We start from the raw sequence: 21,385 nt of genomic DNA on the forward strand, positions 1-21,385 counted from the left end.
AATATCAGCCATGATTGAATGGCGGAGCAGATTCCATGGTCTGAATGGCCTAATTCTGCTCCTATGTCTTATGGTCTTATTTTCCAATCTGCTGGGACCTTTGTAGAATCTAGACAATTTTTGAAGACTACAACCAATGCAGCCACTTCTGCTCAGATCCTGGGATGCAGACCATTATATCCAGGGGACTTGCCTGCCTTTAGTCCCATTAGTTTTCCCAGCAATCTCTATTGATCATGATTGTTCTAGCTTCCTCCCTCTCTTTTGCCTCTTTATCTTGATCATTCTTGGGATGCTTTTGCTGTCTTCTGTGAAAAAATATACAAAATACTCATAAAGTCTCTGCCATTTCCTTGTTTCCCATTATTAAATTCCCAGTCTTGTCCTCGAAGAGAGCAACACTTGCGTTCGCTGCTCACTTCCCTTTTATATAGAAGTAGAAACTTTTGCTTATTGTTTTTATATTTCTTGCTAGTTTTCGCTCCGATTCTAATTTTTTCCTCTATCATTTTTTTATTCGCATTTTGCTGGTTTCTAAAAATTTCCCAATCTTCTAGCCTACCACTAATCTTTGCAGCTTTGTACTCCTTTACTTTAATTTGATATGTTCCTTAACTTCCTTAGCTAACCACAGATTATGCGTCCTTCTCAGAGTCTTTATTTCTTTCAATGGAATGTATCCTTGGGAGTTATGAAAAGTCTTGTTTAAAATCTATCATTGATTCTCTACGATCTTTTTAATCTATTTACCCAGTCCATTTTAGCCAGCCCTGTCTGTGTATCCTTGTAATTGCCTCTATCTGGGTGGCAGGATAGCCCAGTGGGTAGCACTGTTGCTTCACAGCTCCAGGGTCCCAGGTTTAATTCCCGGCTTGGATCACTGTCTGTGCGGAGTCTGCATGTTCTCCCCGTGTCTGCGTGGGTTTCCTCCGGGTGCTCCGGTTTCCTCCCACAAGTCCCGAAAGATGTGGGGCGTCATTCTCCGACCCCCCGCCGGGTCGGAGAATGGCTGTTGGCCGCCGTGAATCCCGCCCCCGCCGAAGTCTCCGGTACCGGAGATTGGGCGGGGGCGGGAATCGGGCCGCGCCGGTTGGCGGGACCCCCCGCTCAATTCTCCGGCCCGAATGGGCCGAAGTCCCGCCCAGAAATTGCCTGTCCCGCCGGCGTAAATTAAACCTGGTATTTACCGGCGGGACCAGGCGGCGTGGGCGGGCTCTGGGGTCCTGGGGGGGGGCGTGGGGCGATCTGACCCCGGGGGGTGCCTCCACGGTGGCCTGGCCTGCGATCGGGGCCCACTGATCCGCGGGCGGGCCTGTGCCGTGGGGGCACTCTTTTCCTTCCGCCTCCGCCACGGTCTCCACCATGGCGGAGACGGAAGAGACTCTCCCCACTGTGCATGCGCGGGAAACTTTCAGCGGCCGCTGACGCTCCCGCGCATGCGCCGGGAAACTGTCAGCGGCCACTGAATCTCCCGCGCATGCGCCGCATTTCAGCGCCAGCTGGCGGGGCAACAAATGCCATTTCCACCAGCTGGCGGGGCGGAAATCCCTCCGGCGCCGGCCTAGCCCCTCAATGTTGGGACTCGGCCCCCAAAGATGCGGAGCATTCCGCACCTTTGGGGCGGCGCGATGCCCGTCTGATTGGCGCCGATTTGGGCGCCGGTCGGCGGACATCGCGGCGTTGGGGGAGAATTTTGCCTGTGTTGTTGGGTGAATTGGATATTCTAAATTCTCCCTCTGTGTACCCGAACAGGCGCCGCAATGTGGCGACTAGGGGCTTTTCACTGTGACTTCAATGCAGTGTTAATGTAAGCCTACTTGTGACAATAAAGATTATTATTATTATAAGACACTAGTTTTAGACCCACATTTCTCACCTTTAAATTGAATATGAAATTCTATCATGTTATTGAGCATACTTGCTTAGAGCAGGCATTGTCAAACTCAGGGTGCGACAAGTGTGTAGGTCGCTGGTGGGTGTCGGGAGGGTCGTGGAGCCGTCCGTCGCGGCGCTCCGGATCGTGCAAATCCACGAGCAACAGCCGCAGCAGCCGACTTTTAACTATGCCAGCTGTAAGCGGCCTTCAAAATGGCCACGAACATATAAAAAAATTTGGCCGCACTGCGCATGCGTGCCTGATCATCGGTGCACATGCGCAGTGCGGCTGCATTTTTTAAATACGGTTGCAGCCTTTTTTTTTTACAAGTTCAGGGGGCCAAAGGGACCCAAAACCATTTCCTCCATTTTTGTCAGCAACAAACAAGGTAAGAGAAAATGATGGGTCGCGCAGGTCAGCCGGCATGCTGCATGCTTGTTGATTCTTGACCTTCTGAACCAGGATCATTTCTCACTCCTGTACTGACCTCATAATTTATTCGCAGAGCTACCCCAACTTATTTCGCTTTCTTCCTGTCTTTCTGAAATGTCAAATACCCTGACATGTGCTAGTCTGCTTCTGCCAATCTATACGAAAGTTAAAATCCCACATTAAAACCATACCACTTTTGCACATGCTGCATGCTTGTTGAATCTCAGCATTTATACAAGCAACTGCTTCACAGCTACTATCATGAGACCTTTACACAACTCCTAGTGTAGCTTTCTATCCTTTCAATTTCTTAATTCAACCCATGAAATTTTTACTGGCTGCTTACCTCTCGTTATAGATGGCACAGTGGTTAGCACAGCTCTCTCACAACGCTAGGGACCTGGGTTCAATTCTGGCCTCAGGTGACTGTATGGAGTTTGCACTTTCTCCCCGTGTCTGCGTGGGTATCCTCCGGATGCTCCGGTTTCCTCCCACACTCCAAACATGTGCAGGTTAGGTGGTTTGGCCATGCTATATTGCCCCTTAGTGTTGAAAATGTTCAGTGGGGTTACTGGGTTTCGGGGATAGGGTGGGGGTCTGACCCCAGGTAGAGTATTCTTTCAGAGGGTCGGTGCATATTCGATGGGCTGAATGGCCTCCTTCTGCACTGTAGGGATTCTATGATCTATATATCGCATCTTATTGAAGTGATGTCCTCTTTAGCCATTAAGACTATTGCTTCCCTTCTACCATTTCTCTATGTTTCACGTGGCTCCTATGACCTGGTATATTCAGTTTTCAGTCCTGACTGTCTTGCAACAAACTCTTCGGAATGTCTAACATGCCATACTTCTTCATTTTCTTACTAAGGAACCTTACTGTGCTCAAACTGGCTGGCACATTTCCTACACTTCAACAGCAGTTATGTTTCAGAAGTGTTTCATTGGTTGTAAAGTGTTCTGGTCCATCTTAATGCCATGAAAGGTGCTACATATATGTAAGTCTGTCTGCATTCTTGCTGTTGGTGCTACCCTGTCACTGTTGAGGTAACAGTATAACAATGGTTCCTTAAAAAATGCAAAGCGCATCTCACCATGCTTACATTTCCCCAACTGTTGCCCCCCCCCCGCTTGCTTCCACTCCTCTCGGTTTCATTAATTAGCCGTCAATGTCTTTGTCTTGTTGCGATTTTGAAACTATTCATTATGTGCAAAAGAGCAACAGCAATTATTTTGCACTTTTTAGTGTAACAAAAAATTGTCCCAAAATGATTCATAATTAAAATAAATAAGGGAAGAGGCACAAAGCTGTGGGGAGTGATTTGGAGGAGTGACTGATCACTACAATTTGGGAGTGATTTGGAGTGGCAGCCATCTATTTCAAGAAGAGATTCAGGGGGGTGACTGGATGCTGAACACTGCTTGTGGGGTGGTTGATTCAGAAGGTGAAATTAGGTTTTGTCAAAGTGACGGGAGGTTACAGCAGTCTTGGAACGTGAGGGAGGAGTTGAGGGAGTAGGGATGAATGTTTTACAAGTAATGATGGGAGAGAAGATGGGAGGAGGCACATGGGTGATCAGACAGTCCGCAAAGGTCATGTTTTAAGTCTTAAAAAATGGGTAATACAAAAGTCAAGTATATGAAACTGTAGCTGGAATATTTGAGTGCTGCCCAGGAGGTGGGATTGGATGTAATGCGGTTAAATTAAGAGCTGACTCAGAGAAAAGAGGAAGAGAAAATTAACTTTCAAAGTAGAGTTTCACAATTTCGTCCACAATGTGTGAACTTTCCTGAAATGAGCTGGAGATTAACAACAGCAGCCTCTTTCAACCCGTGTAGGGGTTTTAATAACGTACTGAGCTCTGAGGTTTTGCAGCGAGGGGAGTTTATGGGAGAATGGTTGTCGTTTCGGTGTAGAACAGGCATGTTGTCAATCTGTTTCATCGTAGGAGCAGAAAGTGACAATTCTATCCTTCAAACCAGTTCTGCCATTCAATCAGATTACATCTAATCTGTACCTAAACTCTATTTTATCTCCACCTTTGCTCCACCTCGCTTGGTACCTGTGATAACCCTCACGAGGACCATGGGGGATCATTGATTGATCTCCCTGTGGGCTTTGTAGAATATGAGTCTGTGGTGAGCGGGTGGAGGCCCGCCCAGCTGGGGCTTGTTAGCGGGACATTTAAAATGTAGCTCCCAGACCCGGACCACCAATTCCCAATAATTCTGGGCTGGGACCAGGGGGGGCGGGGGAGAAAAAGGATTCTTCTGGTCCACCTTGTTAGCCATGGCTTCAGTGGGCCACACTTCTGCCTCTAAGTCAGACATCAAGTTATCCCCGTGACCTGGCCAACATTTATCACTCAAACAACATCACCAGGAAAACAAGTTTATCTGGACATCATCACATTGTTGTTTGTGGGACATTGTTCGCACAAATTGGTTGTCGCTTTTCCAGTATTACAACAGTGATTACACTTCTAAATTGTAAATTGACTGTGAAGAGGTTTGGGTCCTGGGGTTATGCAAGGTGCCATATAACGACACGCTATTTCTTTGGTATTTCTTGTATTTTACAAATCATAATATTTAAATGTTTTCTTGCAATGAATTTGTGTTTAATAGAATGCATTAATAGCATTTTCTAATGTTTGCAGGAGAACATAAACATTGATGAAGCAACACGGTTTTTGGTGAAGAATATTCTGGCCAGTGATTTTATCCATCTGTCTGAAAACAGGGACGTGGATACAGTTGAACTAACAGAGGAGCCTGTAGAAGCTGAGAACAAGGCGAGCTGCTGCTAACATACTGCCCTTCCCCCATTTTACTTGGAACTTCAGCGACCACAATCTCCAGGTGGTCTTTTTTCGGCTACACCAAAGGGAGAAGACTGCTAAAAGAGACTAACATACTTTCAGCTAACAATTATTTAAACAGGAGTTTTCTGCTTTGTTTTTAGTTAGGAATGGAATGGTAAGAAAAATACTTCACGTTGTCAAATTTTCTGTAATCTTTTTGAAATAACATTAAAATAATGGTTCAGCCTGCTAATTGTTGTACAGTGTCTAACTCTCCCCTCTGTATTCTGAGGCACCTGATACCATCTGTTGTCTAATAACAAGATTGGAGTTACTTCCATTAAAAGATTTTGGATTCTGATACAGAGACTTGTGTCAATCTGTGAATTGCTTAAAATCCGTACGCATTGTAAATGTGACAAGGTATTTCGAATGGCAGGGAGGCTTTTGTGAATTGTGCTGTTGAGTTTAGTTTATCCATTTTGACTGGAAGGCAGCAGCCTCATCGGCCCATGCAACTTTATGGGTTGACTGGATTTCCCAAAGTCCCAGCGGGCAACGGTGGCACCCCCATTGCTTTCTGACCTCTGTGGGTGATCCGATAAAGTCCATATACTTTTCATCACAAAGACCACCTTTTATCTCCATTAGACCGCCTAGTTCCAGCCCTGTCTCTGCCCATCTTATTCTGCTGAAAGCCCTGTGACTTTGTCATCTTCAGATACTTAGCTTAGCTTTCTATTTAGCTTTCTTTGCTGGTTTCCAACCTCCGTAAACTTCAGTTGAACCACAATTCTGCTCCCTGTATCCTTTTTTAAAAATAAATTTTGAGTGCCCAATTATTTTTCTTTTCCAATTAAGGGGCAATTTAGCGTGGCCAATCCACCTAACCAGCACATCTTTGGGTCGTGGGGGTGAAACCCACACAACACTGGGAGAATGTGCAAACTCCATACGGACAATGACCCAGGGCCGGGAACTGAACCCAGCTCCTCAGCGCCGTAATCCCAGTGCTAACCACTGCGCCACGTGCCTCCCTACTCCCTGCTAACTCACAGCAACTCCCGTTCACCCATTACCCTATGTTCTCAATGACTTAGAGTGGCTTCTTGTCCAATCATGCTTCGATTTAAAAATGCTAATTTTTGAGTTCAAATCCCTCCATGGCTACACCCTTCCCAATTTCTTTACCCATCTCCAACCTTACAACCCTTCAAGATTTCTTGTGATACTGGTCTCTTGGCATCTCCTATTTCCTTCGCCCCACATCGGCAGCTGTGCCTTTAGCTGCCTCAGCCCTAAGCTCTGGACCTCTCTCCCTAAATCTCTCCACCTCTCTAATCTCTTTTCTAGTTGCTTTTGAAAACCTACCTCTTTGACCGAGCTTTTTGCCACCTTTCCTAACTATCCTGCTTGGGCTCAGTGTCAATTTTTGTCTTTTTTATGCTCCTGTGAAATATCTTGGGACATTTTACTATGTTAAGAGCACAATATATATATATATATATATATATATATATATATAAATCTATGCATATGTGGATATTTAGTGGACCATTCCATTTTGTAAGATGTGTACGGTAGTTATGCTTACGGAGCAAAGGTTTTGAGTCTGGGTGACTCAGATTCAGTTAATCCTCATCATGCCAAGTGGCAAAATTTCTGGCAAGGCACCAGTTCAGAGACACCCAGCCGGCGGTGCGCTCCATGGACAACACCGTCCGGACTGGCCAGCAGTGCAGAAAAAAACTGCACGATCTGCCAGGGAGGAGTACACAGGCTGAAGCACAAAGCACAAGGGGCCAGACGAATTGGGAGGCAGAAGATGAAGCAGAAGCAGATATTTGGCACGTGGGTCAAGAGATGTCAGTCCTTGCTGAGGTACCTCAGTATTCCGGAGTATTTCCCCAGATCTATTGTTAATGAATGCTGTTCCGTTCAATGCAACTCACATGTGGTAGTATCACAGACCAATCAAATCTGATGCTTGAGCCACAAGTACTGAAGGACAATGGGGTACTGGAAGAATTGCTTCACTGTGGGCGTACCTTGAAAATGGCTAGTATTTATATTCTGCAGTTTACTTCAGTTAAACATTAGAAAGGCTGAAGCAATTGTCTTTGGCCCTCACCATTCATCCCATACCCTAGTCACCGGTTTGCATCCCCCTTCCCATCCCTTCCCAGGCTAAACCAGGGATTCACAATCTCACTGTCCTTATGGACCCCTTATCCTTTCCATCACAAGGATTGCCTTCTTCCACCTCAATGATAGTAAATGTCTCCCCCCAGAGGAAATGGTTTCTCCTTTGTCATGATTGTGTAATAGGTGTTTCCTCAAAGAGGTCCATGAGGTGTGTGTGTGTGTAGTTACATAATCAAAAGTGATGAAGTTATTAATTATAATGCAGGTACAATGATTAAAATGCAGACAAAGGAATAAAGGTACTTAAAGATGGGATTTGAAGTCTATCTCTGTGGGATATTTTTGAAGGCCCATTGCTTGATTTTCTTCTTTCCGAAACAAAGATATTGAAACCCGAGGTTCAGTTTAGCAGCTATAATGGCTTGTTAAGTTGAAGAATCGGCGTTTCACTTTGTAGGTGGGTTCGGTAGATAGCTGGGAGAGAGTAAGGCCTTCATCCTTTACTGGGGACTGCAGCGGATAATCTGGTTTCTTCTCAGCAGCCCAAGGATGGGTTTTTTCTTTCTGGATGCCTTCGGCGGGATTCTCCGTTTCTGAGACTAAGTGTTGACGCCGACGCAGAATTCATGGACTTTCACTGCTGTAAAGCTGGTGCTGCACCTGGAACGATTCCGCTACTGTTGAGGGGCTAGCACCAGCGCCACGTGGATCACAATCGAGTCCAACGAGAAACGGTGCTGGATTCACTGCGATTGGCACTCAGGAGGCTGACAAGCTGCAGCTGCATATACACACTTCACTCCCCGCACACACCATCCCAGCCAACAAGGTGGTAGTAAGATGCACAGCCCCATGTTTCGCAGTCCCCGAACTGGAGATCCTCCTGGATGCCATGGAGGGGAGGAAGATGACCCTGTACCCCGGTCCGGGAAGGAGGCTGCCAGCCACCGCCATTCGTCGTGCCTGGGCGCAGGTGGCTGAGGCGGTCAGTGCCATGGGCAACAGCATCCGGACCGGCCAGCAGTGCAGAAAATACTGCACAACCTCCTCAGGGCAGCCAGGGTGAGTAGGCAGCACTGTGCCCCTGGCACCAACCCCTGTCACATACCCCCATAAACCTACCCCCGCCCCACCCAACTTGGAGGGAGGCTGAACCCCCACATGCCGGTACCCATACCGGCCGGCATGGCCCGGTGCCCTGACCAGCTGCCCACCCCCTGGGCTGCACGAGTCGGACTGTCACACATTCAATTTCTCTTTTCCCCCCCCCCCCCCCAGGAGAATGCCGTGCACAACTGCCAAGAGCGGGTCAAGACAGTAGGAGGACCACTGGACTTGCGGCCCCTCACCATGGCTGAGCAAAGGGCCCTGGACAGGGCCAGCGGCCTGGAGGAAAAGGTCGCCGAGGTGGAGCGCGGGCGAGGAAGTGGGACCCCACTTAGTTGCAGTTCCCCATGACACGTCAACCCTCCCCCCACATCATCTTCACCCCCACACCACCCTCACCTTACACCACCCCCACACCACCAGCCCCCACACACATGCCCCCCCCCCCCCCCCCCCCCCCCCCCCCCCGCGGTCTAATCATTTGCCTTGTCTTGTGTCTTACAGGACCTGCTGGGGATAGGGCGGGTCCATCTGACATCCCCCTCCCCAACCAGTGCCACAGCGAGAGCAACCCCCTCGCCACCCCCGCCCATGAGCCGAGCAACGACGAGGAGAGCAGCTCGGACACCAGCCCTCCGCCCCAGACACAGGACACCCCAGAGCTCGGGTTGGTGGATAACACTGATTTCCCATCACAGCTGTCTCCAACACCCCCAGCACCATTATCCCAGGGTTTCGATGGGACCGTGTGATGGAATGACCAACTCGCATGCAGGGATCACCAAGGTGGACGGTGGAAAGTGCTACCGTGGGCAGGAGCCAAACATTGCCAAACGATGTGGAACACAAGAGCTTATCCCAAAGCGGGTTGTCATCATCCTCCATGCCATGGACCAGACCCGCTGTTACTGCCAACCCAGAGTCCCCACCCGGTAATGCGGCATGTATATATCACAGAGAGTGTTGCAGACGGGGTTAGCCAGGTGGGGGGAGTGAGGGGGTGTGGTGGTGTGTTGCAGTATCCGTGCCCCACCCCCCCTCTCACCTCCCAGAGGCGATCCGTTAGTCCCGTGCGCATTGGCCCTGGTGCACACGTTGTGGGGCCACCTGTGCCTGCAGGTCGCCACGAGGTGGGCGACCCAGCGTCATACTGGACGGCCTCTCTAGAACGGTCCAGGCACCTGAACCGCATCTTCAGGACGGCGAAGCACCGCTCGAACACGCCCCTGGTCGCTGCATGGGCGGCATCGTAGTGGGTCTCGGCGTCAGTCTGTGCCCTTCGGATAGGTGTCTTCAGCTTGACCTCAGTGGGTAACCCCTGTCACCCAGGAGCCAACCCCCAACCAGGTGGAGGGCGCCCTGAACATGTCAGGGATTGTTGAGTGTGTCAGAATTAAGGCGTCGTGCACACTGCCCAGGTATCGTGCGCAGACGTGTATGATGCGCAGCTGATAGGCACATATCAGTTGCACATTCCTTGAGTGGAACTCCATTTGGTTGGTATGGAGCGGCCTGTCATCTGCTGGTGCTCCTAGGGGGACACGCATCCCGTTGATCACCCCCTGGACACGGCGATGGTGGCGAAACCTGCTGCCCGGGGAACAATCTGGGCTCGGTCCACATTGAATTGGATGTATTGTGCTGCCTGTGCATACAGGGCCTCCATAACGGCGTGGATGCATCTGTGCACCGAGGTCTGTGAGATGCAGGACAGGTCCCCACGAGGCGCCTGGAAGGACCCCGTGGCATAAATGTTCAGGGCAACCATTACCTTGACGATCACCGGGAGCCGGTGTCCTCCCCCATACTCCCGCGGTGCCATGCGTGCCATCATCTGTCAGATATATCCGACTGTCTCCCTGCTCAGCTGGAGTCTTCGACGGCATGCCCGGTCCAGCAGGTCCTCTAATTGTATACACGAGGCCTCATGCAGAGCCTCAGTGGCACCTCCTCCTCCTCACCCTGTTGGGTGGCCCGCTCTCCATCCTGGGCAGCTGCCACCTGTCCCTCTGCGGCACGCTCCGCTACTGCAGCTTCCTTCCCCTCCTCGAGTAGCTCCAGCTCGTACAGCCTCAGTACATCCCCCAGGGCTGCAGCGACTAGGAGGAAGGCCACCATGGCTGGTTTAATTCCAATATCTATTGTCTGCAGGGGATGAAAGGCTGACACGTTGGCATGGTACGTACCCCCGTGCCCAACCAGGTCCAACGGGCTACATGGTGGCCCCAGTTGGCACCGGGGCTCTGCCCCCACATGTCCCTCCCCGCCCCACCCCCGCACGCCTGGCCCCGTCAGTGGCTGGCTCCGTGGGGGCATCTGGCCCTGGTGCCCGTCCCTGATGCCAGAGGCACCGTCAGCTGGCACTGCCCTCGCCAGGGGTATGCACTGCGACCCCCATAGAGGCTACCGTGGGTGTTCCCCTGGATTAGGGGGGAGCTGCACCCATACGTCCGGTGTCACTCTGCAGAACCAGGGGCCAAGATGGGTGGTCAGTGGTTGGCGCAGAAAGGTGACCGAGGTAATGACAGTCCGATTTTTAAAAGCATGAGTGAACCGCGCCATCGGGAACTCAACCCATCGGAGGAGCCCTCGGAGAATACCGGATCAAGCCTGCTAATGATATGTAAACAGTAGCATAGTGGTTAGCACAGTTGCTTCACAGCTCCAGGGTACCAGGTTCGATCCCCTCGAGCCACTGTCTGTGCGGAGTTTGCACGTTCTTCCCGTGTCTGCGTGGGTTTCCTCCGGGTGCTCCGGTTTCCTCCCACAGTCCAAAGATGCGCAGTTTAGGTTGTTTGGTTAGGCTAAATTGCCTTTAGTGTCCAAAAAAGTTTAGGTATGATTACGGGGATAGGGTGGAGGTGTGGGGAAAGGGTGGAGGTGTGGGGTGTGGGGAGAGGGGATAGGGTGGAGGTGTGGGGAGGGGGGAAAGGGTGGAGGTGTGGGGAGAGGGGAAAGGGTGGGGGTGTGGGGAGAGGGGATAGGGTGGAGGTGTGGGGAGAGGGGATAGGGTGGAGGTGTGGGGAGGGGGGAAAGGGTGGAGGTGTGGGGAGAGGGGAAAGGGTGGAGGTGTGGGGAGAGGGGATAGGGTGGAGGTGTGGGGAGGGGGGAAAGGGTGGAGGTGTGGGGAGAGGGGAAAGGGTGCTCTTTCCAAGGGCTGGTGCAGACGCAATGGGCCAAGTGACCGCCTGCACGGTAAATTCTATGACTCTTATGATTCAAACAGTGTTTACTGTACCTTTGTTCCAGTATGTGTGAAGTGCTCACTTAACTACAATTGTCAATTCCCGATCAGCAAAAGCCTTCAGCCGGACGGTCGAAGGCCTAGGCAATCAATGGGGGTTATGGGTGGTTGGTGGGGCAGATGGGCAGGGACGAAGGTTGCCCCGGAACGGGCACGATCCAGTGATTGGCATAGTGGTGCCGTGTGCGGTTGCCCCCCCCCTCCCCCCGGCTGTCTCCCCTGCGCCCCCCCCCCACCATTCCATGACGGCCCACCTCTGCGGAGGGTCCCCCCTCCGCAGCCGAGGGACCCTCACCCCCCGCCAAGCACTGGGACAGCAAGCCCAGCACCCCAGGGCTCATTGTCTGTGAGCAAATGTGGTGACTCACCTCCTCAGCTCTCCACCAAAGCCCTTCCGCCAGGTTCACGTTTTTCAAAAGGAGTACTAATCGGCGCCAGCGTGAGCACTTGCTGGGGAGGCCGCTGAATGACGGGAGGCCGTTGAATATGGGGTGGCTCTCGTTAATTGTATGGAAATAGGGCTTAAGTGATGATAATTTGTTTCTTATCACTCTACGGCAAGATCTCAATTTTGACTCCGGGACCGAACCCATTGCATCGCAAACTGTTTGGCGTAGGCCGCGGTTCTCGTTTTCGGCCTCTCCCGCTATTCACCGGTCTTGTTTCGCTCGAATCTTCTGTGGAATCATAGATCTTAGAGATTGTGGTATGACAATCCTGTTTTGTCTAAATAAGAACCCATTGGCTGCACTTAGTTCCGCTCGAATGTTGTGATTTTTGGAACAGGATCCTTATGGCCATCCCTCACTGAGATGTTTAATGATCATTTGTGGCACTTCATCCATCTTGGTTTCTTCTTTGATCAACTTTGATTTCGCATCGGACGCTGAAAGTGTCTCTGTCACAAGATTTACATGTGCTTGGACATCCTCATCCATGCATCATTCTTCCACCATATCTGTAGCTCGTAAGAGTGCATCAGCGACTACAATGTGTTTCCCTGGAGTATAAATAAGATTGAAGTTGTACCTCTGGAGTTTCATCACGATTCTCTGTATTCGCGGTGACATCTCTGTCATGTTCTGTAGACTGGCCGAAGCGAATGATAATCTACAGAGCATGTAGTTTAAAATAATTCATTATAGAACAAACTGTGCAGTAAGATAACTAGGATAAATTAACTAACACTAAACAATTCTCGTGGAACTACTGCAAATATGTCTATCTCCCAGCACAACCAACTCCCAACTCCCAGATCACATGATGATGTAATGGGTTTGCAATGCCACCTAGTGTTTGGAAATCTTGCATTACATTATGTACAAACTTACATTATGCATATCATCACACCCCCTTTCCTTTGTTTAAAAAAAATTATTTACAAGCATGAAGTTACTTTTTACATTTCAACATGATATGCATAACTATATACACATGACCCTGTACACCGTTCTCTACATGTTCAGTCTTTCAGGTTATCGGCATCTTCTCTGTGGTCTCCTGAGCATTGACCAAATACGTGTTCTTGTTCCTTTTTCCGAAAGACCGGTTTTCTTTCTGGTCTTTGAGTCACCAACTCTTTCAGCCTTTTGAAATGACGCTTTTTTCTTCTTTTCTTCCTGGCTTTAGTGCCAGCATCCGTGAACGTGGTATGTTCCACACTCGCATCTGCCTGTGCACCACAGCATCATTCTTGCTCCTAGTCACTGCCAAGGGATTAGCTGATTCTGGAGCCTTTACTAGATTGAGGGGTTTTGGTTCATCCATGGTGCTTCCGCTCGAACGCTGTGCCGTACACTCATCTAATGTTGGCATACTTTTGGACGCGTTCGAAGTTGCAGGGAAGTGTGCGACTTCAGGAATGATCTGCAAACCCTCGCATTCCGGTATCTGAGCAACATCAATGTCCTCAATATTAGGCATTTCTTCTCACTTTGTGGTTTAGCCTCAGTTAGTGGTTCATCCTCATCTGGTACAACGATACATGCTTTGTCTTTTGCTGTGGAACTGCACAAAGTTATATCCATCTGTTCTTCCTGCAAATATGTTGATGGACTGGCCTCAAGTACTTGGGAATCCATTGCAAAAACTATTCCATGGGCATAGGATAAATCATCGTGCTTCTCTGGATCCAATTTCTCCAAAATGGGGATTATTTTGTCAGTCTCCAGTTGGCTGTTCGCAGTTGATGTACTCTCAGCTAATTTGTCTGCTGTTGCACTCTCATTTTCAGCCTCTGCACACTCCATCTTAGCCCTTTCACACTGTTCGTTGTTTTGCACAGGTGGGATGCTACTTGTTATCATCTCGCCACTAATGCCAAATAAACTAAATAAACCTCCATAGTCTTCCTCTTCTGGCTCCTCTTGTATCTTTTTGCTCTTTCTCCACCTTGACTTTTTCTTTCATTTAATCTGATAACTCCCCCATTTCAGCCTCGTCTTTAAATACAAACACATTGAAGGTCCCAATTGCTTGGGGACCTGCTGCAGTGAGCAGCAACGCAATACGCTTCTCATCGGGCTATGTCTGCAGACCAAGGGCTGCAACATAAAGTTTAAACTGTTGTTAAACAGTCTCCAATTTTCGTCTACATTACTGGTAAACTGAAGCTGCTGAAGGTGCCTTGAAACCTTCCTTTCCAGGTTTTGAAGTTTTACCGCGCATTGATCACATGATGCCAGTAGCTTGCAAGGTGAGTCGCAAAGATTTGTTTCCTTTCTTATCCTGCAGAGTTATCTTCAGTGGTTCGAATTTTCTTGTACAGAATCTTCAAGTTCTGGTTAAATCATCACTCCTGGTACCATGTCATGTTCTGTAGACTGGCCAAAGTGAATGATAATCTACAGAGCATGAAGTTTAAAATAATTCATTACAGATCAAACTACATGGTAAGATAACTAGGATAAATTAACTAACAAACAACTAACACTAAACAACTCTCCTGGAACTACTGAGATATGGACCACATTGTCTTTGCACCTACCCATGAGCTTTTAATGATTTCTACACTTGGTCTCCAAAAGCTCTATTCATCCACAGGTTGTCACTTCTCGCCATTTGGAAAATGATCTATCTGAGGTTCATAGAGGATGAACTCACACGTTTTCACATTGAACTCCATCTTCCACCACTTACTTAATTGATTATGGTCCCTTTGAAACCCTTTGCTTCCATCTATGCTGTTTACTGTATCACACAACATAATTTTGTCAGCACAAATGAGATTGGCTTGGTATTCCTTCACCTAAGGTTTATTTGTTATCCATATAATGAGGGCCTTGTGCAAATCACTAGTTACACCCTGCCAATCTGAGTATATACCCAATATCCTTACTCTCTGGGTGCGACCTAACGGAAATGTTTCTAAGTGTCATTTGTGGCGGGTTTTGCTGGGAGTTTCTCCCCGGTTCTGCCAGCGAGTTCCCCACCACTATCTAACCACACTTAGTCACTTCTTTGGGCCCTGGGGAGTTTCTCACTGGGCTAGCCCACACTTAGGGCGGGATTGAACTAAATGGGACAAAGTGCCATAGCGAGTGCATTTAGCCACGTGTTCCCGGCCCTCGGAGTGTTGAGAAACACAATGCTATAAAATGGCACTCGCATTAGATAGGGGGCCTCAGCAGGGGACGCATGGCCGAGGCCACACATAGGCCCGTTTTGTGCATTGAGGAGCTCCACTTGCCAGAACTCCTCAGAGTAGTGGGAGATCAGGACGCCGTTTTGAAATGCCCCCCCTTTGGAGCCCCCAAAATGACCCCCGATCCCCTGAAGCCCCAACGACTTTGGGAAGGTCCCCCAGTCCCAACAGCCATGCACCCCCAGCCGGAACGCCACTACGCAATGAGTGCCAGCTTGGCACCTTGGCAGTGGCACCCTGGTAATGCCTCTGCCAATGCCACCTGTGCAGCTTGGAAGTGCCAGGGTACCCAAGTGGCACCAGCAGTGCCAGGGCACCACTCTGCCAAAAGGGCACACACTTGGGGGCCTCCGATCCCGTTGGAGCCCCCCAAGAGTGGCTTTCTGTCTGGTCTTCATTTGTTGAGACCAGTACTGAATGGCACTCGCCCAAGTTCTCCAAGGCAAATGAGATAGATCCCACGCCTCGGGAATCTGCACATTGAAGTGAGACTAGCTGTCGCGCATTAATATGTAGATTTTTCTAAAAAGGGATTTACATTGCAACGCTTCACGGGATCACATTAGATCTCACGAGAGGTTGTGAGCCGGGAGATCCCACGAGCTTCTATCGGCCTCATTGTGCCTCGGCAAGCTGCGTTTCGGGTGCAGCGTGGCCTTAAAATGGCGCCCCGAGAGTTATTTTCATCACTGGGAGCTGAGCTTACTGGTACACCTGCTCCTCAGAGATCGGACCGCCATTTCGAAAGGGTGCACTGATCCCTAAGTGAGCTTGAGAGTCCCCCACACGCCCCACCAACAGGCAATGTCACCGCCCCACACACATGGGCATTATCCCACAACCCCCAAGTGATGATTGCTCACTATGGAGTCACTGAGGGCCCTTCCTTTTCAGGCCTTCCTGCCCCCTGTCCAGGGCCCCCACCCTTCATCCCTCAACCTTCCAGGGGCCCCTTCAAACACCTCCTTCCACCCTCCTTTCAAGGGTTATGGCTCTCCCCTCAGACCCTGACACTTGGCAGTGCCACCCAGGCACACTGGCACTGCCACTCTGGCTGTGCTCCTGTGATCTTGCCAGTGCCAACCAGACACCTTGGCAGTGCCAGGGTGGCGGTGCCAAGGTGCCAATCTGGCAGTGCCAAGGTGGCCACGTTCCAGGGGCAGGGCCAGGATGCCACCCTGCCCTATCCCTGATCATTCAGGGGTCTCCACAGTGCTGTTCCGCCTGGTCCACGTTTGTGTGGACTAGTACTGAATGGCACACAGCTGGGGTTTCCGCTCGCCGGAATTCCCCGTTGTAGCAGGAGATCAAGACACCATTTTTAATGCATTTTGGAGGATCCCCCCCCAGCGCACCCCCCAACACCCATGCCAGGCAACCCCGGTCCGATCACTCGTGTGCAAAAAAGGCCAGCTTGGCAGTGCCAACCTGGCAGCCTGGCAGTGCCCCTGCCAGCATCACAGGGCACCTTGGCAGTGCCAGACTGGCAGCCAGGTGCCACTGCCAGGTTGGCAGTGCCAGAGTACCCAGGTGGTAACACCCTGCCCAAAGGACATGCAGCTGGGGACCTCCGGTGCCCTTGAAGACCCCCACAAGTGCCGTTCCGTCTGGGCCCCGTTTGTTGGGACCAGTTCCAAAGGTCGCTCACCCGAGGTCCCCAAGGTGAAGGAATTGAATCCCAAAGTCTCAGGTACCTTGGGAATCTGCACATTAGAGTAAGGCTTATTGCCTCGCTCTGTTATGCAGGTTTGCCGAAAAGTCATCTTGTCCATTATGGGCGGGCTTCACATCGCAACCTCTCGCGAGATTGCGTTGAATCTCGAGGTTTTGTGAGCTGGATAGATCCTGGGAGCAGGGTCTCCCTGTTTTCACCGGCCAAGCTGTGATTTTCCGGCACAGTTTGGCTGGAGGATCGCGAAATGGAGAATCCAGCCCAAGATAAGTAGATGAGAGAAAGGAATAGAAGGAAAAAAATGAAATGAAATGAAAATCGCTTGTCACAAGTAGGCTTCAATTAAGTTACTGTGAAAAGCCCCTAGTCGCCATATTCCGGCGTCTGTTCAGAGAGGCCGGTACGGGGTTTGAACCCGCACTGCTCGCCTTGTTCTGTATTACAAGCCAGCTGTTTATCCCATTATGCTAAACCAGCCCCTATGTAAATGTATATGTAAATGGGGTGAGATGAAGAATGATGGGGAGAGGCTTGTGAGGATAAATGACAGCATAAAACAATAGTCAAATTATTCTGTACTGTAGATTTGATGAAATACAGTATAACATCATGATTATGTGGAGCAGACTGGATGGACTATGCTGGTCTTTTTTCTGTTTGACACTTATATATGTTTGCAAGTTTGTCCTACACTCTCAACTGAGTTCAAAAGTTAAACATTGCAACTCCCATAATGGACTGTTCTCATTCTCTCTCCCTCTCTCTCACACCCACACAGCTATATTTCTAATGTCTTATCTTAAAGGTTGCATCTCTGTGAAATCTCAATGTGCCCTCAATGCAGCAATGAAGTGTCCAGTCAGGAGCATCCAAACACGTCACTGGAGTGGAACTAACCATCGACTAAATTCTCTTTCCAGTTCCTTGCACCTCTAACCCCACTTCACTTGAAGACGATGCGTGGTGTGGCCTTTTTCCCGTAACACTATGGGTGAATGGCTAGTTTGTTACAATAAAAACTTCCAACCTACAAACCTTACATCCTTTGTTTCAATTTGAAGTCACACTTTTTTTCAGCATTTGACATGGAAATAGTCTGCTAACATTCAAAGTGAAGATCAATAGGTCAAGAACGACAAAGTGCTATTTCACATGAATTTAACTGTCCTTCGTGGTTTGTTTATGATTCGATTCAATCACTCAAAAAGCTTTTTTTAAAATCTGAAACATTTTCGCAACAACAGAATAATTCAGCAAGTGACTCCGTCACAGGATGTTCACAGGAAGCTTTGTCCTTTCATCTCTCCATTAAGTATTCTTCAAATGTTCAACGTGCCTGAAAAGTCTGCACTTGGAATATTTTCCCCACACAATGACCGGACAGTCCTTTGAACCAGAATTATGCAACCTGAGAATGTGTAAAATGCAGAATTTCCGCACATGGTAGGTTTAGATTTTGAGGCAGAAAGGTTTGCTTCCTTCATTTTTTGAGTAATTGAGAGTCACTAGTGGGCTGAATTTTACTCTAAAGCGAGGATTAGGGTTCCATATGGGTCGCTTGGCCACACAGGCGAGTGGAAGGACATGCTCAAGGATGTGCTATCTGCAGCCAGTGGGTGGGGAGGAGGGGGGAGAAGTTCGGGGGAAACTGGCCAACAGCAGATGGGAGGCCAAAGGGTGCCATTTTTTAAGAGAATTCAGCAAGCCTTCCTGCAGGCTGCACATAAAAGAGGACTTTGGCAGCTGTAACTAAAACAAAAACAAAATACTGTGGATGCTGGAAATCGGAAATATAAAAACAAAAATTGCTGGAAATACTCAACAGGTCTGGCAGCATCCGTGGAGAGAGAAAGCAGTTGACGTTTCAGGTCAAGGATCTTTATCCAGAGCAGTTTCTGAAGCACTGCCGCGCACCTGAGGCTGAGCAGGAATGGCTGGCGTCAGAGAGAGGATGGCTGGAGGGGGCTGGGAAAGTCAGCAGTCATGAGGTGGTCGCACAAGCGTAGGTATATGGTTCCAACATTTCAACGGTTCAAGTTACCTGATACAATCTGGCATGGTGAGTGGCATTCATAATAGCAAGCATCCATCCCTGCAAGATCTATATGTTTCTAATGAGTGCGTATCCATGTAGCAAACACACACATCGCTGGATGCCATCGTCCAGTGAGTCAAAGATTAGTTTCATGAAAGAAGCCCATGTTCAACCAGAGTTAATTACTGCATTGGCAAGACTGAATGGTCGCTTGCAGGAAGTCTCCCAGTGGCACGCTGCTGGACATGGAAGTTGGCATAGGCTGACCAGCATCCCATGCATATGAGATGCAAGCAATAATGTCTATATACATGATTGCAGGGAAACTGCACTCCCAGAGTGGAGAAGCACTCATGGTGGTATGCCACATAGGTGTAGTAATGCTCATGGAGGATCAATTATAGCAGGATAGCCTTCTGCTGAAGGGAAGGCAGGCATGGGGCACATAGAGAGTGAGTAATGTGGTAAGTGTGGCATCAGTCCTTCTGATGAATACTAACTATGGCACTCTGGGGCCTGATGGTCACAGGAAGCTACAGATCAAGGATAGACAGCATTATGTGATTGAAAGCACAATGCGCTAACGTCACGGTTGTCTCTCCCGTTGGTCTGTTGCACCCTCCACCAGCACAAATACCAGTGGTCATTGACACGCAGTTAGAAATGGGGCAACGGCTGTTGAGTATGGCACAGAAGCAGGCGAGAAAGTAATGGAGACAGTGACAGCTGTAGCCACCATCATAGATCTGAGGAATGGCCCACTGATACTTAACTTCACAAAGATGGACTTCCGGGTGCGGCTATGCAGAGCTAGGTCGCATATTCGGCAGCTCCCGCTTGGAATGGACTTTTGGGCTCTTTTACATGGCCCCCACGGCATTTGTTTGACATTTCCCGGTGTGGGAAGAAGGCTGCAGCATTCCCCTGAAAGTGTCCCCCAGGAGTGTTGTGTTTTTTGGCCACCAGACCCGGCAGAAACAGTGAAAGATTTGGCTTGAGCTGCAGCAGTAGACGAGGGCCTCTTCCAGCATGCAGGCAGGGGAAGGGCAAGCTTAAAGCTGCAATCTGGCTTGACTTTATCAAAGGTGAATTCTAGCAACAGAGGGAACAACTGTGAAAAGATCTACCAGGGCCATTGAAGAAGCAGGGACGAGGCTTCTGGTGGCGGCCATGGAGGAGTAGGTCGCGCATTCGGCAGCTCCCGTCTGGAACTGACTCTCAGACCTTTTTCAGGAGTTTCCATAGACTTTTGGGGGTAGACTGGTGAAGCAAACACTGCCAACTTCTATGAAACGGACCAGAAGTGTAACGGCCAAAGGAGCGGCACTGGAGCAACGGGAGAAGCGAGGGAAAGAAAACAAAATGGCGGCGGCCAGGGACAAAGGGGAGCTGCAGGAGTTAATCAAGCGCTGCTTCGAGGAGCAGCGCGAGGAGATGCGCAAAGAGATGTTGGCGCCTATGCTTTCGGCAATTGAAGGACTCGGGATCACGCAGAAGGCCCACGAAGCTAAGATCTAGGAGGTACAGAAAAGAGTCAGTCAGAACAAGGACGAGCTTGTGGGCCTGGCAGTGCAAGTGGAGCAGAACGAGGCGCTACACAAGAGGTGGGCGGGAAGACTCGAAGACCTGGAGAACAGGTCGAGGAGAAAGAATCTGCGAATCCTGGGTCTCCCTGAGGGAGTGGAGGGGGCTGATGCCGGGGCATACGCGAGCACGATGCTCAAGGCGATGATGGGCACGAAGGCCCCTTCGAGGCCGCTGGAGTTGGACGGGGCACATCGGGTGCTGGCGAAGAAGCCCCAGGCAAATGAGCCGCCAAGGGCGATGGTGGTGAGGTTCCACCGGTTCATGGACAGAGAGTGGGTCCTGAGATGGGCCAAGAAGCAGCGGAGCAGTAAGTGGGACAATGCAGAGATCCGAATATACCGGGACTGGAGCACGGAGGTTGCAAAGCGGAGAGCGGGTTTCAACCAGGCCAAAGCGGCGTTGTACCGGAAAGAAGTGAAATTCGGAATGCTGCAGCCAGTGCGACTGTGGGTCACATACAAGGGCCAACACTATTACTTCGAAACGCCTGAAGAGGCGTGGACCTTTGTACAAGCCGAAAAGTTGGACTCTAACTGAGGGTTTGTGAGGGTGGGGGGGATGTTTTGGGGTTTGATGTGTGATGGTTGTTGTATATAGGGGGTCAATCACGTGCAGGAAATGTTACATGGGCTGGGGGAGAGACAAGGCCACGACAGGAGCTGCGCCAGAGGGGGTGGAGTGGGCTTTGGAAAGCGCGGGGTTTTTTCCCGCGCGCGGGAAGAAAGGCGGGAAGGGGAACGAAGGAATGCATATGGATGGGAGACTCCCACGCGGGGAGGTCAATGGGACGGCGGGGGAAGCCGGGGTCAGCAGGCGTCAGCTGACTTACGGGAGTGACATG

At 49.9% G+C, this 21,385-nt stretch overlaps 1 protein-coding gene across 1 annotated transcript in view; it reads left to right on the forward strand.

Moving 5' to 3' along the window:
* The window catches only part of LOC140420725 (ras-related protein Rab-32-like), a 98,710-nt gene extending 93,232 nt beyond the window's left edge, over nucleotides 1-5,478 (forward strand). Inside the window, exon 3 of the mRNA XM_072504718.1 lies at nucleotides 4,968-5,478. Coding sequence (XP_072360819.1) covers nucleotides 4,968-5,117 — 150 coding nt within the window. The 3' untranslated portion in view covers nucleotides 5,118-5,478. The remainder of the gene's footprint in view (nucleotides 1-4,967) is intronic.
* The last annotated feature ends 15,907 nt before the right edge of the window (nucleotides 5,479-21,385 follow it).

Source organism: Scyliorhinus torazame, chromosome 1 (genome assembly GCF_047496885.1).
Source record: "Scyliorhinus torazame isolate Kashiwa2021f chromosome 1, sScyTor2.1, whole genome shotgun sequence".
In the NCBI taxonomy this organism is placed as follows: Eukaryota; Metazoa; Chordata; class Chondrichthyes; order Carcharhiniformes; family Scyliorhinidae; genus Scyliorhinus; species Scyliorhinus torazame.